Below are 26,816 nucleotides of genomic sequence, written 5' to 3'. Positions count from 1 at the left end.
TTGAAACTCAAATGTCTTCTCTGCTTGAGGCAATATGAATCCACTTCTCTCTCTGAAGAAAGTGCCCCAGCAGTCAGTTGACAGGTTATTTTGGGGTGAGATTTCTCTTTATTCCTTCAGACGAAGCTGTTCCACTTTGCAGGGGAATAGATAGTACTTTGTGGATCAGGCAGAGTGAGAGTGAGCAAGCTTATAATGAATGACTCCATAGCCTAAAGGCTACAGCCACTCAGCTGGGAATAGGTAACTAGTTCTAGTCTCTCAATTAATGTTTAATAAGAAATACTTAAATATTAATTGGAGCAGAGACCAGAACCCCAGTGTCTCCTCTGTGAGGTGACTGCCCTCAACAACGGCTCACTGTCTCCATCCCTCAGAGACAGTGTGGTCTTCAGCCCCAGATTTCCTATGTCCGTAGCAGTTTAACTACTGTAGGAAGCTGGAAAAGGTGAGCAAGTGCAGGAGAGGATTCACTGCTATGAACCATGCACTGTGGGAAGCACGTTTAATCAGACTGGCCATAGTGATATAACGATAGTCTCCCTCCAGTGTTATTAGCTTGCTTCCCCTCTTAGTTGCCTAGCTTTCTTCATGCACTGTATAGGAAACCTGTGTGTGTGATCTAACCATTATTCTAGGCACCAAGGTGGTTTAAGTTACTGCAGTGTTGACAGCTGCAACGCGTGCAACATCATTCCATGAGCTCACCTTTCTCCTTCATGGTGTTATCCTGTGCCTTATAGCCATCCAGCTGATGAGCAGGAGTTTCTTTTGGCATTTGCACTGATCAGATAAAGCTTGCATCATAAATGTATTTATCTCATTACATTTTGCAGGTACTTGTAGCAATGGTTTCATTTCTAGAGAAGAAAAAAGGGAATAATACTGAAGTACTCAGAGTTGATATCGCTAGTGGTGCCTTCATCTCCATGCAAGCACTGCTTTTTGAAAAGGAGCTGCAGAAGTGTGATGCTGGAGCAGCCTACAGAGATTGCTATAGAGCAAGGAGTGACGGAGAGATAAGAGCTGTCTCTCTTGTCAGGAGACCTCTCTCATAATTTAGCATAGTATTAGCATAGTTCCTCTATCTGACTATGTTTACATTCCTTTGTTTTGGAAGTAGTCTTTGATTGAACTGGCTCTAAATTAGGCTTAGAATATATATCTGCTACTTTGCCTGAGGGGAGGTGTTTTTCTCTCTCCTCTTTTTAGAAAAGCATACTGAAGAGAGATTTTCTAGCTTGTTGGTGCCTAGCCACACTCAGAATATTTTCTGCCTCCTTTGCTGACAGTGCTAATGTTTTAGCAAGCTTTTCAGTTTCTTAAGACAAAGGAGAAAAAAACTGTTTCCTTCAGCTTTCAGAAAGTGTGTTCAGATCAACTTTAATCCTACTTATCATAAAATAGGCTAATGTTCTGTAACATGGAAAACCTTACTAGATATTGCTGACCTTAAAATCAAACTCCAGTATACCCTTGTGTCTTACCTGAGCATCCTCAAAAACATGCTAACAGTTTCTTTAAGCAGCCAGATTTTAATGCTTTTCCTGTGAAGATGCTTGCCTGTGCTCTGGATAGACTGGAGACCTGTTCTTCTGTGGTGTTTGCAGACAAAGCTTTTGGTAACTAATTTTGGCCTACTTTGTGCAGCAGTTTTGTGAGGGTGTTATTTTGTAGAGCTGGATACTGATGCATTACTTTCTTATCGCTCTCTCTGTTCACAGAACTTTATTGAACTTCTTTCTGGAAAGAAACAAAATGGCTTTATGTCTTGGAGACAGAAAAATAAATGAAGCTGTGACTTGTAATCCTACCCAACCTCTCCTTGTGCTGTGAGGGGGATAAATACACTAGTATCTGATATTGTCTATCTGTCAGAGAAGGAGCTCTAAGTATAGACAACGTGACCTGTCCAGGTCTGATAAGCTCCTGGCTGCTCCTGAGCCGTTTCCTTATTAACAGATAAAGGTTTAATTATGAATCTGTCATTCAATTTCATCTCCTTCTTAGATACCACCAAACATTTTCTTGAGGTTCTTGTTTCACACATAGGCCAATGAACCAGTAACTCTAGCAAGTGAAACCAAAGGTGGCCATGTAAGATTCACTTTTATATTTCCCGATCTGTGGTTTATAATCCTATAATTGCTCATAAATTTGGTTGTGTTTCCAAGCACATACTCCTCCTATTCTATTGCACTTGTTGCTTATGAAGATTACCAGTGCAGGTTAAGTACGTTTTGTTGTGATGTTATTTTCTCAGGGTAATCCTTAGCTCTCGGTCTGCTGCTCTTGCATCCAAATATACCTGCAGTCTACCAAATCCAGATTTGGCTGGTTGTGTTTCCTGTTAATGAGCCTGGAACAATGACTTAGGATGCAAACTTGTGATTTGACACATGCATGACACTGTTTTCTTTGGCAGTGCTCAGGCGTTTAGCCCTACTGTGAATAAAAGAGCCAAACAATGGACAGTAGGGAGGTCAAAAAAAGGCCAGGCAGGATAATAGAGCATAACCGAGGGTCTGTTGCATAAATACCGAGTGCCTTATTATAAACACTCAAATGCCCATCTTCTTTCAGAAAGGGTCTTTTACAGGGCCTCAAATAGAAAATGAAAGAGTGTGTACTTTCAGCTGTGCTCTGTAATCTCTAGGCATTGATTAATCAAATCAGGACCTGGCAATGAACCATTCTTACATAAAGTCTGGTGAAATAATGAACTCTTATTTGTGCTGATGTAACATCTCAAAGCCTTTTGTGTACACCCATGCACAAGGTGTTCTGTGAGAACACACCGAGAACAACTGTGGAGGCCAGAGGTGACGGGTTTAAAAAGGAGTGAGAGAAGCTTCATGGAGAATGGGACCGTCACTGCTTACTACACCTGAAGGTTCAGACCTGGTGCCCAGCTTAGACAGTTCCTCAGTGCTGTGATGCTGGGACGGGATGCCAGGAAAAGCATCATCATATAGTGTCTCCATTTCTCGTGTCTTACGCACATGTAAGCCGCCACTGCCAGAGGCAGGATATTGGACTAGCAACTCTCTGAACTGAGAAGATGTTAGATTTGAGCATCCTCTACCTTTGGTTTTGTTTTTAATGCATAACTTTGCTGACTTGTTTTTGTTTCTGGATGTTTCTCATAAGAACTGCTTGTGCTGACTCACTCTTCACTATTAATTTTCTAGTTAAGAATAACTTGGGCATTCATCTATTCAAGTGGCATGGAGTAAGAGGTTTTGGCAGCACTCAGATTAGCTGTGTTGCCAATTTTTAAAGAATCCTTGCAACGTGATCTGGACTCCTCAGGAGCAATAGCCCAAGAGCAGTGATTACTTTTACCCTTGTGACTTCATTCATTTGCCTAGGATTAAGTGCGAAAGGGGGACTACTCTACTTGCCAGACTTTCTGAAGCTCTAGTCCAAAGGCTTAAGTTCTGTTTGAGATAAACCTAGCAGCAGAAGAAATTTTTGCTGAAAGTCCTCACCCCCCTGAGTGCATGGGCAAGTAGAGCATAAGTCTCAGCAGCATGTGCCACTGATAAAGGATATTAAGCATAGAATGAAAATAAGTTGTTGTCCCTATTCCAATTAATTCCCCTTGACTGCCAGTGAAAATATTTTGAGCAGTTTCCAATTTAAAAAAAAAAAAAAAGAGTTAAATCTCTGAGAGACTGACACTGTTCTTACCAGTTCTTCAGTGCTAAAGCGTGCCTGGCAATTGTTGAATGTTTTATGCCTTAAGGACTCCTTTGGGTTATACAAACAGTAAACTTGATGTATTTCCAGCCATCAGTACACAAATGGTGCAGTCGTATTTCTCTTCTCCTGGGAGTCCCCATGCACATTGTAGCTCTGCCTAGGTTAACCTTCTGCTGTTGATTTTCTCCTGTTCACTGCATACAGATTTATCTATCGCTGGCTGTTTTCCTAACCTGCTTCCTCCTTAACTTTTGACATCGCTCATGATTTAAGCGGTGTGGAACTGGTGGCACTGAAGAGACACTGATTCGGAGATGAGATCCACCAAACAAATGTGAAACAGCTAACAGTCTCCTTTGGAGCTGTGATTAGTACCTGGACCTTGAGAGAAACTCATACATGCTGATCACACATGGACAGTAATTATCAGCCAAGGTACTTTGCTTCCACATCTGCTCTTATGTGTTCAATGAACACATTTGTTTTCGGTGCTTTTTTTTTCTTGTCCTTTAATCAATACTGATTTACTTGTAAGGATTTCTCCTGTGATTTACTGGGTAATTTTGAGAAATGAGATTTAACTTTTCCTAGGGAAATATTTTAGAAACCAGGACAGAGAGCATTGCTGATGACCTGACCCCAGGACTGGATGATTTGTTATGCAGAATGAGGCTGAGCGTGACACACCTAACACATGTCTTTGGATAATTAGCAGCCTACACCATAGGAAAAGGAAGTCTGCCCTGTGTGGCAATGTGATGGCATCCTTAAATATGGCCCTTTGTGGAGTGGGTTCTCATACTCAGTTCCCTCTTCTGCCTCAAACCCCCAAACTCATTACCAGCTTGGCACTGGTATGAAATTGTTAATAAGTTCTTGGCTCTCACCATGTGTGTTAATTGTGCTTTCTGTAACAAACTCTGTTCTCAAGGGGAAAAAACATAAAAGAGGAATATGACAGGATGGTGAACAGCAAGAAATTCAAATAAGTCCCTTTTTCTCCCTTTGCCCTTATTATAGTATATGAGACAAGCCAGTTATTTTTAGTCGTTCTCAACAGTTAGTGCCAGTCAGCGTCCAGGAGGAGGGCAGCAAGTCAGGCAGAGGTCAGACAGTGTTATCACCCTTTCATTGTGATGGTCAAATCCACTTTTAAGCTTCAGGATTGAGAGAAATGCACTTTTGCTGGCAAATGTTTTAGATGTGTACGTGCAGATGCTCATACATAATCGGAGCTTGTCTGCTTCTGTGACATCATTGTTTCAAAAACACACCAAATAGGTAGAACTAGATATGAATGCAATTTTTGCCTTCACTGCTCTTTCATTCTGTCTGCGTAGACTTTCCTCTCCTTTCGAAGCACGGTACATCAGCTATTTCAGCCAAATGTGTCTTGAAGGCATCATAATAAATGTGTGGTTTTCACTTCAGTGCCACAGTCAGGATGTCTGTTCTGATATTGGCTGTGAACTTTATGTGAAGGATTGCTGTGACATTATAGTGTCAGCTTCAGAGTGGAATGGGTTAAAAATGGGCCACATCTTGTACATCTTGTCAGTCTTGCATACCTCTTCATGAAAATGGGACTCATATACAATACAGTTTGCTAATGCAATACTTTGAGTTATGAATAGTGATACAGGGTGGTTTACAGTTGTTGCTCATATTCTCTACTGTCTCATTTTACCAAGGAAAGTGGCAACACAACAGCAGTGAGAAGCACAGTTTCTGTGCTTAGTACCTCTACTCGATTAAAGTGGCAAGGGCAAAATTCTGGCCAATGTGGAGGAATGTGGAGGAAGCAAAGTGGCTTTCCTCAACCAGTGTTTCATGTGCAGTGAATATCTGCAGCCCTCAAAAGAGGCATTCGCAGGTCTGAAGACAGATAAGAAAAGCAGGGAAGTGGAAGAGTAATTCCAAATATATTAAAGAGAGAAATTCAATATTTTGGTATATATCAAGTCAACAGCAAGGTTTCACAAACTCATTCTGGCTTTGCTCCAAAAATCTGACAGAAAATGGATGGCTTTTGTTTGTTGTCCAAGTCTTTGAACACAGACCTGCAGACCCTTTGCAAGATGTTAGAAGTTCCAATTCACAAAGACCTCTATGAATGTTTTGAAGCAGAAACATGAAAAATGTATAGGGAAGCATATGGATAGGACTGTTGATGATACTTTGAGATGTGCTCATAGGCGTCTTGTAGAACTGGTGCTCACTGTTTTGGCAGCATTTATAACAAGCACTTTATTGTGGAATAAGCTGTAAAAGAAATGTAAGGTAAAAGAAATGTAGACTTAATATGATTAGTGTGTTTATGACACTTTTTATTGTAGATCTCTGAGATACCAGAATATTTTCTTTTGGAGGTTAGAAGGTACAGATGATTTTTTAATACAGCTTGGTTTGCCTGTGCTCTATAGATGTCATTAGCGATTTGAAGTTTACCCTCTGACAGCTTTCATCTGTTACCTTTTTACATAGTTTTGTCTTCATACTTTGCAAACACTTTCAAAAAGCCAGTTATGAACCTTCCATGACCACTTTCCTTGCACACTAAAAGTTATGAATGGATCTTCCTCTCAGCCTGATTACATAATTTCTTTTCACCAAATTTGTTATGAGATGGAGTTACACAGTAGAGCTATAACTCTGTTTTAAAATAAATCACTCTATAGGCTATAAATGAAATTGAATCCGAAGTTGCTGATAGAGTTTAGAAATACTATTATATGGTTAGTCCATTTGAAATTGTATTAACATCCTCAAGGGAAAGAAGTAATGACAGTGCATGCTATGAAGTTTAAAATGTAAAAACAGAAACAAGAAACCACACCTATGTGTGTCTGGAAGCTTACGATAAGAAATGGGAAAACCTGATGATGTTTCTGTTTAAGAAATCATCCTCCTTTTAGCATGTTATCAATAGCAATAAACTTTTCTTGTATCAACAGCTGTGATATAGGTCAGCTACACCACCTGCCTCCCACTGAATTCAGGCTGTGAATTTCATGGGTGAGCTAGGAACTAGTTTGCAGGAATTCAAATAATACTATTACCTAGTTTCACATTGCAGCAATCAGAAAGACAAAGTACACCAGCTATCAGCTTAGCTTCAGCTGTATTTTGAATGTAGATTAATCAGTCTTTCATATCCATTTACTTTTGAGAACCATATTTCATTTCAAGACCAAATAAATGCATTACAGAAACTGAAACTTTTAAGTTCCCCTACCACAGTCTACATTTTTGTTCTCAGCTGAACTTAGAAATATCAGAGATGATGATTCTTTGCATAGTCTCATGTGCTACAGCCTCTGTAACTTGGTGCCTTGAGGCAGGAAGAGCCATGATCATCTATTTAAAGGCAAAAATTGTTCTTTGACCTAAACTGGAAAACTTCTTGCTTCCAAAGGTAGCATATTAATTGGAGATTTTTCTTCAGCCCTGTTGTTGTTTCATTAAAAAATATGGCAGTAACTTAGAGTGAACTGTAGAGGTAATCTTTCCTTCCATCAGGAACCAAATACAAAGACTGGATTATCATGGTGCTTTACCTATAATATTGGACTGACCTTTTCCCAGGGGGGCTATAAGGAAGCTCAGACCAATAAGAACACAATAGGTTGGTTTATTCTTTATTACATGTTAGTACTTAGGGAAATTTAGCCATGACTGTTTCTTTCCTGTCTAACACCACAGCAAAACTCTAGTATGAGCTATACCATCTTAAAACTTCTGAAATATTAAGGCTTGTCTTATTACTGAAACTTAAACCACACTCAGTTTTTATTACGTGTATTTAAGCATTTTTGCCTAGTAGTTTTTTATGCTGCACTTGACAGGAAAACTCCCATTTTAGTTTACCTTGAAGTAGTGGAGGCAGCTCCAAGTATTGTCTCTGTTGAGGTCTTGAAGGTCAAATTATTTTTAAAGCTTATGCTGTAGCTGAAAAACAGGTCAGATCCTATAATGGTGTCGTTCAATGGTGTGGTAAAATGGGTTGTGAAAACAACAGTAGAGTAAAATAAACACATGTCACTTCCTCCACTGAAGCCCATAACTCAGGAGCTGTTGGGGTTGCAATGCAGAGCCATGTGCCTTCTCCTTCTCTGGCTTTCTGCTTTACATCTCCTGCCTGTAATCCATTAGAAACTTTCATTATTTCAGCATGATGGGGGTTAACTTCTAAACATGATTTATTGCTGCCGCCTCTTAGAGATGGGGCCTGTGTTTTCAGCTAAGCTCTTGCCTAGTTAGATACTTTTTTTTGTTATTGTTCCTGCAATTTTCACTTTATCGTGTCGGGCTTTATTGCACAGAGTTGATAGCCTATTATGGTTCAGCCAAGGGTGGGGAAAAAATAATTTGCTCTGAGAAAGAAAATTACACCAAGTAGACATTTTATCTTGGATTGTTTAGGAAACAATTTTCATGTTCTTCAGAACATAAATTGATTTTTTTTAATTAGTGTTTTCCTAGAGTTTTCATTTGTTTTCTTTTGGAAGATGACAAAAAGCACTGAAGCATTAGTTTGGCCCTTCAGCAAAATGCACCTATAATGTGAATTCTCTCCTTCCCACCTTTCCTCTGTGCTGCAGTCTCTTCTGGTACACATGGTACCCTGCTCTCACAACTTGCCAGCAGGTCCATGCAGTAAAAGTATCTTGCATCTTCCCACACCTCGAAGTGGAAAGCATCACTGAAAAATGTGGCTGCAGTGTGCCTTCTGGGAGCAGACAAGCAGGACAGCAGTTGAGTTATGAGGGGCCCTGTGTGTGCCAGAACAACCAAAGCACTGATGGCGCATCTTCCCTGGTTCAGATAATGAACGTTACAGGGGCATATGCAGGCCTTCCACAGATGGGTCGTCTCTGTGTTGGTGGGTTTGCAGGCTTTTTGTTGTTTGCCGGTGTCACTGCTGTATAATGTAAGTAGGATTGGTGTTTGTGTTTTTAAGAAGAGCAAGTAATGAAAAAAATCCAGATCTGATGCCACCAAGTTTTTTGTTTCAGCCAGGAAATGGCAGTTGCAAATCTCACCTGCTGTTATTTCTCAGTAAAGGGAGAACTGTATGCGTGTCTTCTCTTGCATACTCAAACACCTTTTCCCATACATCACCCCCCAGGAGTACTGTATTCCTTTCTTGCCTGTGCATTATTGACTTTCAGTATATTTTGTTGCCTTATATTTTTAAAACCTTGTGCCTTGCTCAGGCCAGATGCCCACATTTCAACTGTCCTCAGTGCAAAAATGGACTGAAGGCAAACTCATGATGTATTGAATCTTCGACTAAATTAAGGAATCCCTTGCAGGGATTCAGAGGAGTGTAGTGCATAAACTCTCCAGCACTGTGCAGTTGTAGAAAAGTCATGATCTGTCAGCTTTGTGCACTTGCCTTGATTCAAGGACATTAAACCTCATAGTTACTGTGAAAAATTAATGCAAGATTTGCATGGGAACAAAGTTCTATAACACATAGAAAATCTCCAACCTTCTTATACTGTTAAGAGTTACTCTCAGAGGCTATTTTTCTGTAAGGTACAGACAGCTGGCTACAAGCAGTAATTTTTCTGGTGCCAGATCAGACTGCAGAAGCTCTGTTTGAGTCTGTGACCTAATGTGACTGTCTTCAATTGCTTGTGTGATAGAGAAGTTTCTGAGCCCTTAAATGTTATTCCCTTCCCCTGCCCTCATTCCCCCCCCCCGCCCTTTTTCTTTTTTTCAGGAACTGGTCTCATGTCATTATCAAGATTCATCAAAGATTTGTTTGCATATATATGTTTATAGACCTTGGCTGCAGTTAATCCTTAATGCAATAATGTTGACCTCAGCTGAATTATATTTAGTATATATTTGCCTCATTATACACAAATTGCTACCAAAAATTACTAAATGTTACTTTTTAACCATTTGCATACTGCCACACTAAGTTGAAGAAAAAATGAGGGAGCCCGAAACCTAGAATATACACTGCTCTGTTCCATTCAGTAAAATTAAGCTGATTTTCTTAGCCTTAGTGTGTGATGCTTCACTTAACTCGTGAGCTTGAGCTGTAAATGAAAACAGTGATAAAAGCAATTATTTTTCTGAAAAAGCTCTGCTGTGCTATGTAGGCAATGAAGTACTCCACTAACTCCTGTAATTAAGACTTTTCTCCTTTGCCTTTGAATATATGAAAAGATCAAAGTGTCGTCCCCCTTCCTCCCTCCCCCCAGTGGACATTTCATACCACAGAATAAATTTAAGTGCCCAAAACCTAGCATGGGTAAAGGATTTACTCTAAATAAATGTTGTCATACAAATTTTGACTGGGCACTCTAAACAAGTCTTCTTTATGGACAAGATAAATGTATATTTCTAGCCTTTTCCTCCTTGAAGTTCAAGATAATCTTATCCAAGGAATAAAACTAGCTACAAAGAAACTAAATAACCTGAAGTAGCCAGCAGCAAACTATGTGTAGTTGAGTTAGAGAAAATCTATTCATGATGTGTCAAATAAATAGTCCCTAGAAAGATAACTCCACAAATGAGCAGAGATGGTGTATCTCTGTATGTGATTTCCTTCCAGAACTGGTAATAATATAGTGCTGATGTCTGGATAGTCCATAATGTTCCGTTCCAGGGGACAAAAATGAAAATTTCTGCCTCAACCACAGAACATTGTATTTCACAGGTGAGTCATTTTCTCACATTATGGAAATGATCAAGATCATCTGTGTAAACGAAGACTAGTGATTTCTGCTGCTACCTCGGTGCTGCCATCTGTTCAGCTCCCTGCATACTCAGCGAGCTGATTTAACAAGTCTGTTCTTATAGCACGCATTAATCCTATTCATATGAGAGATAAAATACTATGTAAATAAATTCTGTCTGCAGTAAGGATTTCCTTTTTGAAAACCAAGTTTTGTTTTATGAATTTTCTAACTCCTTATATGTTTTGTTTTACTTGGTAGTCAAATGTTTGCACTGTGTTCTAAATATGCTCTAAATTCTTAAGACATATAATTTGTTCAAATTTACTGTAATCAGATGAGTTTTTTTTCCCCTAATCGAGAAGTTAAGAAGCAGAGGCTAAGGTTCTTATATTCAATAACTGGATGTCCTCTTGCATTTTAAGACTTCTTTTTTACAGTCAGTGATCTGCGTTGCATCCTAAAGCTCAGAAATTCCTGGGATGCTTGTATCCCCAAAACTAACTGAAACACGTTGATTTCTCTATTCAAGATTCAAATACTGTAATCTGTTTCCCAGTGCTCCTGATTGTTTTTTAACTGCGTTAGTATGAATCTGTCAGGTTCTTCTTGATATCCTGTAAGGGAAGATACAAAATGTCGTGTAGCATCTTCCTTTCACATCTGTTTTGTGCTCTCACACACAAAACACTAACGATGTTCTGCATTTTCCTTGATGGAGTATTTAAATAACTTAACTTGCTTTCTGGTTTTCTGATAAATTATAGGATCTTACAACTGGCTTTCTCTTTAAAATAAAGCTTTTCAATTTTCAGGAAATAATTTCTGCATCAACTCCTTTCTCCCATTTCCCAGTTACTCTCGAAGCTGTGTGCTATTGCTAAGTCCAAGTTTCTAATTGAGATTCTAAGCAGCAAAAATTGCATCATTGGCTTTTGTTCTTCCATGAAAGCCCATATTAATGGAGACTGCCTTATATAAAGCAGTCCTCTTTCACCTTTGAGAACAAAGAAGAGTTCCTGTCTGAAACAAGTACTGTGACATTTCAGTGTATTGAAAGAGCTGTACTGAGCCAGGAGATGCTTTATCCAGAGCCCTGACCATTCTTATCAGTGCAGTGCACAATCAGCACCAGTGATGGTGTGATGAAGTACCTGGTACAGTCAGGAGCTGCATCTCTGAAACATTTCCCAGGGCTGAGAGAAGAGGAGGTCTTGGTCTTGCTCAGAGCCTGTTAGAGTGCTGGTGCTTGACCTTGAGGCCACTGTAAGAACATAGTTGAGCCACAGACCAGTGTATACTTTGTGATCTCCTACTGTCTTACTCAAACCTTCCAGTCCCAGACTTGTGAGAGATGTGGGTATTTTTAAATTTCCCATCCAAATTCTTCCACTGGTTTCCCTGGATTTGGATCAGCCTCAGGATTTCCGTAGAAGAGAAAGGGACTGATGCCAGGGCTTGTGGCATGCAATATCTCTTACCCTAGTCTGTTACACCTAAGTGAAATGTGTGCGTGTTATTCTGTTGTTGGAAGAGAATCAGATTCAGGTGTGATTAGTCAAGCTCTGACAAATCTTTACTGCTCTTAATTTCCAGCAAACACTTAGGGCTTTGTCAAACATAAATAAAAAACATTTTTTCCAGGTATTAGTGGATAAGTATAAAAATCCTTATGGTGACACGTTACAGCATTAACACCTGATGAGGCTGAACTCAATTAAGCATCCATCATGGAGGGATAGTATGACTTACTTTCTCTGTTGTATGGTTTTAACATGTTAAATTAAAACATAAGCTAATGCATGGTCAGACATGAGTTTTCATCTTGGGCGATCATCTTCATTTGTCATCTGAATTGTGAGATAAAAAATTCTGTCCACAGTATTCCTCAGCCTCTCTTTCTCATAAGCTGAAAGCCAAGAATATCCAAGATGTTTTACTGAATTTTGGGTTTTCTTTTTCAAAGTGAAATTTTGTTTTATTTTTCTTAATTAAGTTTCCCTCACGAATGTGAGAAAATAATTTTAAAATAGAAGGAGAATTTGGGAGAAAACTTTGATTTAAAGAAAGAAAAAGAAAAACTTTGGTTGTAAGAAGATATCCTCAATTTCATAAATCCTTGGGGAAAAGCAGCATTGAGAGAGACTGGCCTGTTCCTCCGTCCACAAGTCTGCACCATGGGATAGACTGCTGCTGATTTCTATTACTGGTTTTTGTTACTGGGGTATAATACTTTTCCTGTTTTATAGCAAATAAACAGCTTGAAACATTTGTCATCACTGGGGTACTAATGCACTTTATTGAAGAAATATGGCAAATAAGCAATATGCAAGATTATTTTTTTTGCCACTTTAAATTTAGCTCTTATACATGGTATATGTATGTCTTTCATTAACCCCTGCTTAGCTGAAATGACATATTTGAGAGAAATTAGTCAATTAGTCTTTGCTGTATGTTAATCACACTCATGCCTCTAGTTAAAGAAAAGTGGACTAAGGAGAGAGGATTGGAGGGGCAGTAAAAGGATATGTTTTGGCAGTCTTCCATCCACAGATGGTAATGGAGAGAAAAAATCCCCTGGGAACCTTGAATTTTCAGTGTTATTAGGCAGGGCAGGATGTTTTTATTGGTGAGTTTAGAACAAGTAAGGGTAGGAGAAGTTTACAGTATGGTGTTTACATTTGAGACAAATGATTGGAAACGATTTGCAGGGCTTTGTCTGGGTCACCAGAAACACTCTACCAAGGGAATGAGTGGGAAGAAAAACTACAGTGTTTGGAACAGTGTTTAGTTTTGTTTGAAATCCATCTCTTTTGCTAAAAAAACAGCTAAGTACATAGTTTGCTTAGTAAAGCAGCTCCTAAATAAAATCTCAGCTTTGTTAGTGTCAAACAGCAGCCCAAACGAACAGTGCTACAGCAGTTGCAGTCCCTTAATGAGACTGAGAAAAAGGTTTAGGCTTTGTGTCACTTCTACTTATGAAAGCAAGCAAAGTAAACCATATTAGCAGTTGTGATCCAATGTGCTAGGCTAATACCAAAGAATACATCTGAATTGTGCCTAGGTACTCCTAAAACTTAGCTAATGTGATTTCTGAGGGGCTCAGGAGTGTGGGCACAATATTTAGGGTTCAGTGGCTGATGTTGTCCTCATCCCTATGTTGCTATGTGAGAGCTGTCTCCAGTGGTTTCCCATTTAGCGGTAATAGCTGGAAAGATCCACAGGGAAATAAAGTTTCTTCTTTCTTAGGACACAAGCAAGAAATGGATTTTTAACTTGAGTCTTTGAACTGCATCTAGGTTGAAGACCACACTTTATTAAAAGCCAGTACCTTCCATGCCGTTAACATCTACGATTCCTAAGTGGGGATGTTCTTTGCCTAAAGCAACTCAGCTCTCTTCCCTGTGCTTGCTACAGCTATGTCACTCCTGCAGCAGATGCCAAACTACTGCAAAGGAATGCTAGCCATTCTCTAGATCACCAAAATGGGTACCATTTACATTTCATAGACAGCGTTTATATAGTGTGGTAGTTCAGCCACTCAACCATAAGGAGCCTCCATTGGTAGAGGCAGGATCAGGGTGAAGAACTGACAAGTGCAGCTGTAAGGTTAACTTTTCTTTTCATGGCTGCAATCTTTCACAAGAGGTGCTTGCATTCTGTACAAACTGAAGCAAAATCAGAAACTACAGAAACTTCCATGTGATCAAAGGTGAAAGGTAGAGGCTATTAACTAATTGTGCAGCCCCTGACAGGGGAAATGTGTTGCCAAAAGTTATTATACCAGAAGCTCTGTTTGGGGGATTTTTTCCCATTCTGCCAATGTATTTGGTGGCATCATACGTTGTACTGCACAAAGAGCATGGTGCAAGTTTGCAGCTATGATGCATATTCCATGTACCATGTTGTATTTGCATCTTCCTGATCACTGCATGCCTACATACCAAGTCAATTCTCTGGTCAAGATGCTGGGTGAACTAAAGCTCAGTATGATAATTAAGAGCACAAGGACCAGTTAGCAGCTGAGGCTGTTGTCTTTAGAGACACCGGTAGCTGTATTTCAAAGAAGAAATTGAGAATGGTCTGCAGCTGTGGGGCTATATGGCAGGGAATATATTGATCAGTTAACCAAGGGAAGTTCATAAATCCCATCTTATTCCTGTTGCTTGTCTGAATTTTGACCTAGTTCAAGTGTGGTGCTGATTTTCCCCCATGAGGATGGCTGTCGTTTCACTAGATCGATTATTCTGCTGCATTTTTGCAGCGCATACATGAATTCAGTTATGCTGTATCTAGCCATAGAAAGTACAACAGAACTGAAAAGCCTGTATTTAAATAGTTACTTGCTCAAACGGGGTTTAGATTTTATTGGAGTACTTAAAAAAGTAGGGAAATTGTAAAACACAAAAATGAGCTTGGAGCCTTCCTCCAATATTTTGTTATATTTTATATTAAAAATAAGGGAAAAAAAAACACCCACAAATAGAGCAAGAGCTATCAATCAGCCCTGTTCTGCTGGGATATTAGAAAACTGAGGGCGCAGTTAAGACTTCGGACTGCAATCCTTTGCTGCCATGGAGATTTCTTAGCAGCAGCTGGAGCCCGGCACTCCCGTGTTGCAGGGGGACACCTCGGGGGGCTGGGTGGGGCAGCCAGGCTGGCACCCCTGTTTCATCCAGCAGACACCAGCAGGCTGGCAGGCTTAGAGTTCGGAAACACCGATGTTGAGGTAGGTAAGGCTTAGATGGACCTGTCTTCGTGAAAAAAAATTAAAAAAAAAAAAGTTCTCCTGTCTACTTGTCATATGGGTATTTTTTTTCTGGATTTCCATAAATTTGGAAAAAGAGTAGGTCTTCATTTGTCAAGGTCCTTGAGCATAACTTCAGCAAGGATGGAGAAGCTGCTTTGCTATTTTGCTGAACTGTGGATTTTACAGTCCAAGAGATGCCGAGTCCCTTCGTCTGTGTGTGCCCTAACAATCATGGGGGTCACTCCGTATTTTTCGTAAGATGCTGTCCTCTTCATGCTACAAGGTCCTCAGGGGCAATCAGCAGTGATTTAGTGAATGCTATCTTTAGGTAAATAAAGGGCCATTTTAAGTTTCTGTGGGCATTCCCAGTTCAGTTCTTTTAACCATATCTTATTAATAATTTAATAATCCTTCTCAGTGGAAGGCTTCTGTTGTCAGCCCAACAGCCGTCATCAGTTGTATGGAAGTCAGCTGACAGTCAGTGGAAACATGCTGAAAGGAAAACAGCAGTGTTTTTAACGGGGAATACAAAATAATAGGATAAATATATATATATATAAAATTAATATCCAAAGTCAAACTAATATTTTACTCTCCAAGAAAATATGGCATTTATGGTATTTTATGGCATTTAGTTCTGTTTTGGTGCATTGCAGGCTCTGCATAATGTTCAGTGTTTATTCAATTTCCAAAAGAATAATTTAATTCTAAGGTTGTGCTGCCACGAGCAACATGCTTGAGTAACTCTCACAGAGAATGTCATTAATAGTCAGCCCTTGGACTGTGTTTTACATTTGTGTTTCTGTCCTGTGTGCCAAAAGGCAAGCATCTTGTGTGCTCAGCCTTTTAAGGACAAGATAGAAAACTGTCAATTTAAAAATTACCCGTGTAGACTGTAATATGTATATTAAGTGTATCTGTGTAATATCCAGTCTGTATTAAAACAAATAAAGGAAAGGTCAGATTATAAGAGCCAAGATTAAGCGTCAAACCAATTCATGTTGAACTGTCAAGAGCAGTGTGATGTTTCAGAGACACTTTCTGGGTACAGGTATTTTCACTGTCCTTATCAATCAATTTAGGTAATCTGTAGTGCAGTTTACTTTATCAAATCTTTCACAAAGGCATTTGTAGTCATGAATTACCATGTTTGCTGTGATGAATTAAAATTATGTGTAAAATTCAGTCCCAAAGAATGCAGTTTATAGACAGATGAGATACTTATCTTTGCTTGTTTGCCACCTAAGTCACTCAAATTTATTACCTAAAATAAAAATGCCAAGTCTTTGAGTAAAAAGGCATTAGTCATCAAGTCAAATTTCATCTTTTAAATATTAATCAACTGCTGTTTCTGAATTGATGTTTGTGCTACTGTCACAAAAATAAGTGTGGGGAGGCTGGTGGGGGTTCTGCGCACAAGGTCAAATTTGCTGCAGAATGCTGTGCTTGTTTTAGCAGCAGATGGATAACATTACATGAATTTTAATTACTGAAATTAATCCTGACTTTTAGGAAATACTCTACCTTATTAGTGACATAATTGGCCACATGATAACATTTGAATTTTGTGGCACAGATGTGTTTGTTAAAAAACGTCTCTGTCCTTCTGGAGAAGAATAAGAATTACTCAAGTTTTACTTGCTTGTTGCTCCTCCTCTCTTAGCAACCTTTTATACCATATAGATGTTTTTCAAGGATAACTTGAAATAGTCTGTTGTCATTGTGAGGGAGGTGTGTGCACATTCACAAGTCTCTTTTAAAACACCTGTGCAGCTGGCACTCAAGGGAAGCTGTGCCATAAGCGTGGGTTTTTACAGAGCTCCTTTGATTCTGAACTCTTGCAGCTCCTCTGCAGCACAATAGAGAACGTCTCAGCAGATGACTACTAGAAACAGGCTTTTTTACCTGTAAATAGTTTTATTTATTTATTGTATCATACTGTATTCATACTAATTTCTAAAAGGTATTAACAGTTTCTTCTTTGCTTCTTTCAATGTATTCCTCCTCTCTCAATCCTTTGTGAGGAACCATGCACTAGAAAGAATGTAGAGAGTTAATTGGGGTCTCCTATTCTTTTTTTCCCTGGTATCTAGTTACCTTTATCATCATCACCCATCTTCCTGTGTTCCTGCTATATTTCATGCAAGGACATCTTACAGGATTTCTCTGTTGTAGGAGCTATCTGGAAATCTTCACTTTTAGCATGTTTTTCTGTTTGTACAGGAGAGGTGGCTGAAGATGGATATGGTGGGTAAATGGAGGGCTCCTGCAGAAAGGAAGAGAGGTATTTATTTTCCTGTCTTTTGTGGGTAGGAGAATAAATACTGTTTTCTCAATGCAATGCAAAAGACCTGGGGTCAGATTAAGTATTCAAAAGAGTTTTCTGAGAAAGGCAATAGTGAAGTCATGAAACAAGTTTCTGGGAAAAGTAATGGGACCTATCACTGGAACTGTTTAAAAAGAGATTAGATATCAGTAATGACATAGATGTAGTTGCTCCTATCTAAGGAAAGACAAATGGACTAGATGCTCTCCAGAGGGCTTTCGTGATCCATTTTTCTATGGTTTCCATGATCTTTTGTGAGCTGTAGATCAGGATTAATTACCTGCCTGGTTAATTTGAACTGAGCCCCCTGCTAGCTTAGCTGCGCTCTCCCCAGGACCAGATGTATTAATTCTGCTGCCCAGCGCTGGGTCTGTGTGTCCACAGGCTCTCAGTTTCCCGAGCTCTACCACAGCAAACTGATCTGCTCATCTGGGGAAAGCAAAGGCACTTGTCAGCCGTCATTGTTACTACAACTTCTAGCTGGTATTTACAAGACTGGCGATTGGCTCGGCATGCAAACTGAAAGAAAGCAGAGCTGGGATGGTATTGTAATGCAGTGCAGGATGGCAAGGCCGAGCTGAGAGCCCGGGCCCTGTGCACACATCCCTTGGCAGCGCAGCTGGTTTGCCGGTGTAAGGAGTATGATTGAGCTAGCAGCAAGCTGTAATTAAAATAGCTCTGAGTCGTAAGGAGGGGAGGCAGTTGCCATGGGGAATGGAGAGTGTACAAGGAGGGTAGCTCTGTGCCTGCAGCACGGGAGGTTGGAGTTGCTGCCTGGCACACTCAGAGACAGGTTACAGCAGGGGGCTCTGAAAATATCCTGGCATCAAAAGGTAGGGTAATATAGCAGAGAGCAGTGCAAAAGCAAGCGGGGGTACATTTTTCTGTTCCAACCAAGCATAATGGGTGCTAAAATAGTCAAAGCTCACCCCTCTTATTTAGGTGCTTGTATGTATCCACTTCAGTGTCTTTTCTCTTCCTCCCGTCCTCAGCAACTCACTTTACTCCTCTCCACTCCTCATACAGTGAAATCTTAGTCCTTCTGGAGGCTATATAAATTTGACAATTTACATTGATGGGTCTGGGTTTCTGCCTCTGGAATTCCAAGTAAGTTATGTATTTGTGGCTGAGCAGCAAAAATGTCCAAAACAGAGATGGTACACGTTCCTGTTTCCTACCTCCTGCTAGCACAAGTGTCTCTGTGTTCACCCTGCCAACAGTAGCAGGGAGTAAATACCATAAAAAGCAACTTTGTTTTGCTTTTGGGGGTGGCTTGCTGCCCCCTGATCTGGCTGATGATGTGGTAGAGAGTGCTGGCCCAAGGGGGGGCAGGACCAGGAACAGCAGCTGTCCCAGTGATGAGCTTGAACAGAGGAGTGCATATCCGCACCCTGTTAGCACAACTTTTCATTTGACGGTCAGCCAGTGCCCTGTTGGGTCCAGAAAGAAATTTGGCACTTTGCACCTGACAGATGGCCTCTCAAAGGGATGGTGTAGCTGGCAGATGCCTCTCCCAAGTGATCTGTTCAGCTTTAGAACCAGCCCTGGATTTCTTGACAAGCTTGAAAAGGCCTGTGTGAATCCTTCATCAAAAACCCTGCCTTGAGGCATTGTCATGTAGAATCACTTCTGTTGGGTTCTTTAATTGTGGCTAGAAAGTGACAACACTCATAGGAAATCCTGTAATTGGGGGGAAAAAAAGGCTATGTAATCCAAAATGCCACAGAATGAATACACACACACACACCTTTTTTTTTCTTTTTCTTTTTTTTTTTTTTTTTTTCTGAGCAATTTCTTTCTAATATCATTATAATAGTACCTACTCAGGCATGGGATAGTTGGTGACGCAGAGTGAGCAAGAGGGAGAGAGCAGGACTGGACTTTGGGCCCAGGCTGGTCCCTGAATGGCCGTGGTCCATCGGAACCAGTGGAAATTTGAAGACCAAAATTGGTCTGAATGGACTGTGGAAAGATTCTTGGCGGAGAGCCCTGAATCAAGAGCCCTTGCCTGTTCTTGTTCTGTGGGATGTTGTTATGAGCCTGCTCCAAGGCCCAGGTATTTCATTCTTTCTTCTACCCAGCCAATGTGGCATTTAGAAACAAATACTCCCACTTCTCAGAAATGTTTAATGCCACCAGAGCTGCAGGAGACAGATAAGTAGCAGAATTTTAAACTGAAACAAAAATGACCTCCACGATGTCTTTCGCACAGCAAAACTTTTTTTCCAGCCAAATATTTTAGTATTTGCCATGCTCATGTTTAGATGCACGACTTCATTCCACAGATATGTGGTAGGATCATATGAACTGAACTGTGCTGTAACCCTGGAGTCTGAATTTCCTTGCACATTGGTTTAATACTATTTTGTTAAGTGAAGTTTCTTCTTCTTTGAAGGAACTCTTAGGAATATTGCAGCATTGTTTGTTGAAGGTGCCAGTATAAAATATTGAATGCTACTAATGCAGTCAAGATCGAACCATAATTTTTCATGTGTTCACCAGATAAATATATATGATTAGATATTTATACTTCATTTATACAAAAGTCCTCATAATATAATGTACCCATGCTACAGAGAAGGAAAATTAAATGCCTAAATAATAAGAACATTTGTTAGTTTTATATTTATATACATACTTATATATGAAAGTCAATAAAATAGGTATTTTATGAGGATTTATATGTAGTAGGGTTTAAAACATTGAACGTTATTGGTTTCAAACTGTAGTAACTACATAAATGGGCCACTTAATTGCTTTTGTTAGAAATTCACCTTACTTCTTTAGATTTATCTATCCAATTAAACGTGTTGAAAATCTCAGACAGTGAAATTATTAGGTGGATTGTAAAATGCTTTATTTTAGAGCCATTGCTGGTGAAGCAACTTGAAACATGCATTATCTTAATCTGGTTTCTATTCAATATACTATAGCTAACAAACATATGGCGTTTTTTATCCTTGTTTTTCATAGTGCTGTCATTGTGCAAGTAAATGCATAAGAGGGAAAGTTTATAGGTACTTACTATTCTACAGATCTTGTTCACAGTAGTATGTCTTTTTTTCCTTTTTTTTTTTTTGAGACTGTATAGTATATCAAAAGCTAAGGAAATTGTTTTAATATCAGAATCAAACATTTCAACTGTTAGTGGTTTCTGCTCTTGGTTACTGTAGGAGAGATGTTTGTGCTCTAAAGTAGTGTGCCAATACTGATGGTTAGATCGTATATGATATTATGAACTCTAATAATGCCACCTGGATGAAACATTTTGAAGGACGAAATCAGATAAATTCAGATTAAAAAGGAGGATGCAGACTTTTTACAATAAAGAAAGTGAATCTCTGAAGTAATATATTTTGGGATATACATATTGAAAAGGAAGAACAAACATTTCTATAAGAGGTGCTCTGTCTCTACTCTGCTAGGGTGTCCACATCTATGATTCATCAGCAGGATCAGGGCTGCAAAGTCTACACAAAGGTCAGACCAGGACAGACTAGGTCATCCACAAAATCCCATTATATTTTTTGTTATCTTCTGAAACACTGAAAATATCATTCTTTCAGTTCAAAGTAAGTATTGAACTAGAGAAACTTCAAGGCAAATCTAGAGGACCTCATCTGGGGACTGAAAACAGTTGACAGTAAATAAAAGAAAAATGGTCCTTGCTCTTCTGTTCCCCTTTTTGTCCTCTCTTCTCTCTGTCCCCTTCAGAATGAAAAATCAGGATGTGCCAGGGGCAAGCTGGGTATCTCTGGAGGCCATTACTGGCTTTCCAACACTTTCAGATGCTTCATTGCCCCGCTGGTGCAGCCAGTGAAGTTAACAGGATTACCTCTCTCCTTATTGCACAGCACTATTTCAATATCCTACCTGATAAAGCATTTTCTCTTTGTCCATTTTCTTGCTGGCTGGCGGTGCTGCTTGAAACCTCAGGCTTTGCCTTTATCTGGGATTTTCCAAAGCTACACTTACCCCTATTCTGCTTACCCCGTGTTGAGTAAGCTGAGTATAGACTCTTATTTTTCGGGGGAACCATTTCCTTTTGAGGGTGTGCAGGTCTGCAAAACTTTTCATCCCTGGTATGGCAAGTCTCTTTGTGGTTCTTTTCGTCCATAGGAAGGAGGAGGAACAGCTTTCCAGTGGTGTCCTCTCACTTCCTGCTACACTATGTTGGGTAGAAGACATCTCTGTAGGATGCAGAAATAGACTTTCCTTTTCTTAAGGAAGACAAAAAAGTACCCACAATTCACATTAGAGGTTTCTAAATAGGAGGTGTAATTGAGCTTTAAAGTTTCTAAGTGTATATCCATATGAGGAGCAGCTGAGGGAACTGGGGTTGTTTAGTTTGGAGAAGAGGAGGCTCGGGGGAGCCCTCATTGCTCTCTACAACTACCTGAAAGGAAGGTGTGGGGAGCTGGGGATCAGCTTCTTCTTGCAGATAACTAGTGACAGGACTAGAGGGAATGGCCTCAAGTTCTACCAGGAGAGGTTTAGGTTGTAAATCAGGAGAAATTTCTTCTCAGAAAGATTATTCAGGCATTGGAATGGGTTGCCCAGGGAGGTGGTGGAGTCACCGTCCCTGGGGGTGTTCAAGGGAAGGTTGGACGTGGTGCTTAGTGACATGGGTTAGTGGGTGACATTGGTGGTAGGGGGGTGGTTGGACCAGATGATCTTGGAGGTGTTTTCTAAACTTAATGATTTTCTATTTGCTAAAAGCAACAAATCAAAGATAGTTTAGGGTTTGATATTTTTTCCTCATTAATTTCTCATGAATTTATTTATGGTTTGATGTTTCCAAATAGATGCAAACGATGTATTTAACAAGAAGACAAAATAATTTATAAATAGGGTTAGTTTTGTGATGGAATGATACTGAAGGAAGACCCAAACCTGTTTTTTGCCAGACTTGTGCTGGTAGGCCTCTAAGCCATTTCCCCATGAAAAGTCAACCAGTTTGTAATTAAATTTGAACCTCTATTAAACTTTATTTTCTACTATTTGCTTACTGTTGTTTTTCCTAAAAAATGCACCTTTTATTTATTTTCCTCTGCAAAGGAAAGCAAGACTTGTCAACAAACACATGAGATCACGGATATTAGTCTAAGCATAAATTTTCTGTTAGATTCAATTTACTGCTAGTGCAATAAAACTGTCATCAGATCGAATGAGATTTTATACTGCATCAGCCATAACACAGTGACATTAAATCGGAAGTATATAATTTTTCCATTGTTCTCTTACTCATGAGTTATGAAAATTATAAAGTAATGCACAGTATCATGCTAATGCTTGCATTTTTTCCAGCAGATAAGTAGTGATTTCGTCAGGGTAGTTTGGGGCATCTAATTAGTTTCTGATTACAAGGTTGTTTTGTAGGATGAAAAATAGCACAATTTACTGCAGTAAGGATCTGAAAGCTTTTCATGAAAATTTGCATGAAAAAATGTAGGGGAAAAGCCCAAACATTAGCTCCCCAATTTTTGAACTGGAGCCCTCTGTTTTTCATTTCTGATGGTCTGTTCTGTTACATTAGACATGCGTTGAATGATGTGATTGACATCTTCCACAATTACTGTTCGCATATAATTAGATGCAATGCTGACAAGGACTCTGTTGTTTGCTATAGCTTCACAAAAAGGCCTTATCCTTTTTTCTTTTTATCCCCTTTTCTGGCATGGGTCCATTAGAACCATTGCACTATGTTCTGCTGGTGACTAGGATCAAAAATAACTTATAGACATTAAAATGTTACTCATGTGTCGTCAGCTCCACCTCTTGGATTAAATTGTTTTTTATTTACAGATGCAGTAGTTCACAGGGGAATCCTCTCTGAAAGTGTAAAAACTACTGAGGCTGTGCCCTAGTAAAAGTGCATGTATCGATTGCCCTGTCCTGGAAGTTTAACATTCAATGCTTGATTACCAGTTAAGTTTAATTATGAATTATTTTACAGATTGGAGAATAAGTTGGGTCACATTGTCCTCTAGTGGTTCACATAGATAACTGCCCTGCTGACAGACTTCTTCTGCCTTATGTTTTTATATCCTCTCCTGCTGTTCTCATACAAGTCCAAGTCACTTCAGAAGAGGGCTGATACAATGACCAAATAAAAATTGACACCTCAATGACACTGTGTCAGTACAGCTAGATGTCTTCTATAACTGTATATTGTCTGCTTGAGAAAAACGTATTTAAAATATCTCAAAATAGCCATAGACACTCATGAGAAGGTAATGTATTTAGCCACGGCATTTGATGGAAATAAATATATCCTATTTCCTGACAGTAACAAAGTATAACCTCAGCATGAGATATTTGTATAGATTGAAGAATAGCTTACCTGCACAAAACACACGGGGATTCCGTATGAATGAAGGCAGAATGGGAGTCTGGCATCTCCTGTGGCTACTCACTTGTAAACTGTGACAACAGCAGGCTTTTGCCCTGTAATGTTGAAGCACTCACTGCCTTTCGTACAAAGCAGTGAAAGCAACCAAGCACTTCTCAGCTGGGCATCTGCCAGCCTAATGCAGACATTTACAAACAGAAGGAGAGATCTCGTAGCAGGGAGAACAATCACAGAAACATTAAGGTTGGAAAAGATCTCCAAGATCATGTGGTCCAACCATCCCCCTACCACCATTATTACCCACTAATCCATGTCTGTTTTTTCCATGACAAAACGCACTTTCCATTAGAGAATATTTCATCATCTTTTCAAAGTAACACGATGAGATTTTGTCCCCTGTGCCAGAGCAGTACTGCAGGCAGAGCTGGGGCAGGCAGGCATGGAAGGGATGCTCTGACCAGCAACTCTTCCCTTCTATCCTGTTTCTTGTTTGACCAAGTACTGTGAGTAATGAAAAATGGAGGTTGCTCTATAGCGAGAGCTTCTGTGTGTGTAAAAGGAGAAGTGCTATAAATAGTTTGGTTTATACTTCCAAGATGATGTAGGAGAGGTAAGTGTTACAAGTGACAAAGAAATGTGGTTTGTGTCTTAAAGAAATAGTGATGCACTCCAATGAAATGATAACTGATGTTTTCTGTTGCTGTTTGCAATAACAGGAAAGGCAAAGGAGCACCTTGGTCCTACAGAGTACTTTCGGAAGTTTTTTGGAAGTGTTGTACCTTGGACTCTTTCAGGGAAGTAATATGTCAGGGTTTAGTAACAATTCTTGACTTGGATCCTCCATTCCTGGCTGCCTTTTTTCTTCCTCAGTTTTGAAGAGGCCTTCCTTTTGACCACTGAAATCGATGGCAAACACCAGGGAACTGCAGAATAGCTTGATTATACCTGACGTGGCGGAGCTGTGCATTCAGTGTTGCCCACTACCAGCCTCAGTCTTGCCCAGATCCTCACACCTAAAAGCATAAATAAACTCTGCTGCTGCAGGTGTGCGGACAGAAATGTGTGTGAAAACAGCTCTGTGGTATAAAAAGCCTTCACCTTGTGAAATAAGCTGTGGTGCCATTTTTACAGTTCACTCATGAGTTTACTAGAAAGTGAAGGATGCAAGAGTTACTTTTATTTCATGCTCTGTCACTCTTTTGCCACTGGGGATCTTTTAAACCAAAGGTGTGCTTCCAGTTAAGAAATCATGTTGATTATTTCTTCTTACACAGCTGCTAGAGTGGGGATGATGATTTTTTATTTTTCTTTAACAAAAAGGCTTCATTTAAAAAAGTCACCTTAATAACTCTTGCATCAACATTTTTTTTCGTGCTTTGCAGTGTTATTTTCCAGGATTTTATTACCATTTATTTAACCTAGATGCTAAGCAAAACTCTGTTTATCACCAATTCAGACCACATGGATTTATCTTTAAGTATTAGAGGGTCAGCTGTAGAGATGGATATATTCAGAGCTCACCGACTACAATTTCTGCTGTAATGATTTCTTAAACATTCCACGTTTTCAGGTGGATATAAGGCCACATATATTGCCCTCCCTCCGCACAGAAACCTTTTAGAGAAACCTGTTACTGCTTCCCCCACGTGCTCTTTATTGCACCCCAGCAGAGAGGAGGCCCTGCCCCATCATTAGAGACCCAGCAGTGCTTCCCTCCAGGAGCCCTGCTGCAGTGCTCAGTTACTGCTGGAAGGAAGACAATGCTGTGACCATTTATGCCTGTTTCTATTGATCAGGAAAATCCAGGCTGCTCGTCACAGCAGAGGGGCAGGTTGCTTCTGCTGGCTGTGTCAGTCACTGTTCTCCTGAAGCTGTGTTAACTCCACCTTCCCACAGTGCATTCTTATCAGGGTTATGTCAGCAGATTCAGGGGCGCTTTCCGGAACATCCTGACCCTTGATGTAAAAAACACTCAGGCCTGGAATCTCTTGGAAGTGATTTTTCGTGCAGCCGATCCCTCGTGACCTCTTTTAAGGCTGTCCAGGAACTGCATTTGCTAATGGGAAAATGAAAGTGGTGACCTTGTGTGTTCCCAGGCCCTGCGGGTAAAATCCTGCCCCACACACCAAGGCTTGTGTCAGTTTTGGGGCAGTGCTTTCCAGCAGGCTGCATGGCGAGTCCTCCACCTGCCCGTGCTGCTCTTTAGCGCCTGCAGATAGGAGCGAGCGAGTAACAGATGTCTCTGCAGAATAGATGCTGTAATTCATTGCTTTGCTGTATGAATGTAGGGAGCATCTTTTGGTGGAGAACGGGTGGTAATTTTATTTAGATCTAGCTGTATCATTGAGCAATAAAACTAATGAGATGATAAAGCCCTGCCAGGCTTCCCATTTCAATAAACATCTAATCTTGAAATTGTTTTAATCAAGCTTCCTTATCAGATGTTCTCATTACTGTGCTGCCAGTACACACCTGAAAGTACTGTTTTGCCTCAGTTCAAGGGGTGATGCTGTTTTGATTTGGACTCTTAAATCCTTTTTATTTCAGGATTAATTTTTTTGTGCGTGGCCTTTTCCAAAGGCAGTGTGTATCATTAAAGGGGCTGTGCACAAATGGTAACGTGCTTGCTTTTTCTCTCACCAGAATAATGAAATGGTAGAACTGCAGAGGATACGAATGAAAGACGAAATTCGAGAGTACAAATTTCGAGAGGCGAGGCTCCTGCAGGACTACACTGAACTTGAAGAAGAAAATATCACTTTGCAGAAGCTGGTGTCCACTCTGAAACAGAACCAAGTAAGCATTGGGAGATTCTAGGTGCTGTGCTGGAAAATGATGGCATTTTCTCAGGTTTCCATGACGTGATCCAGCAGAACACTTTGATAGAAGTTTCTTTGTGTGTGTGTATTGGTATTTTTTTTAGTTGGATTTTTGCTAGATGTTTATTCCGCAACAGTGTTATTGGCCATTTTTTACATATGGGGTGGC

The 26,816-nt window shown here is 39.9% G+C and overlaps 1 protein-coding gene and 1 long non-coding RNA gene across 27 annotated transcripts in view; one reads left to right on the top strand and one right to left on the bottom strand.

Moving 5' to 3' along the window:
- The window catches only part of BICD1 (BICD cargo adaptor 1), a 180,482-nt gene that overhangs the window by 99,803 nt on the left and 53,863 nt on the right, over positions 1-26,816 (top strand). For all 26 annotated transcript variants that reach the window (XR_013938714.1, XR_013938715.1, XM_080553301.1 and 23 more), the window contains one exon: positions 26,472-26,624. Coding sequence is in view for 24 of the 26 variants with exons in the window: in XM_080553301.1 (XP_080409427.1) it covers positions 26,472-26,624 (153 nt within the window). In the remaining 2 variants the exon portion in view is untranslated. The remainder of the gene's footprint in view (positions 1-26,471; positions 26,625-26,816) is intronic.
- LOC308177089 lies at positions 10,346-11,755 on the bottom strand. The gene is made up of 2 exons (XR_013938864.1): positions 11,555-11,755; positions 10,346-11,017 (listed from the first exon to the last, which is right to left on the bottom strand). It is a non-coding gene; the product is annotated as an uncharacterized lncRNA (long non-coding RNA).

The sequence above is a fragment of the Anser brachyrhynchus genome (assembly GCF_964034855.1).
Source record: "Anser brachyrhynchus genome assembly, chromosome: 1".
NCBI lineage: Eukaryota > Metazoa > Chordata > Aves > Anseriformes > Anatidae > Anser > Anser brachyrhynchus.
Note: the sequence above shows the minus strand (reverse complement) of the source record. Positions and strands in the feature narration are given on the sequence as shown.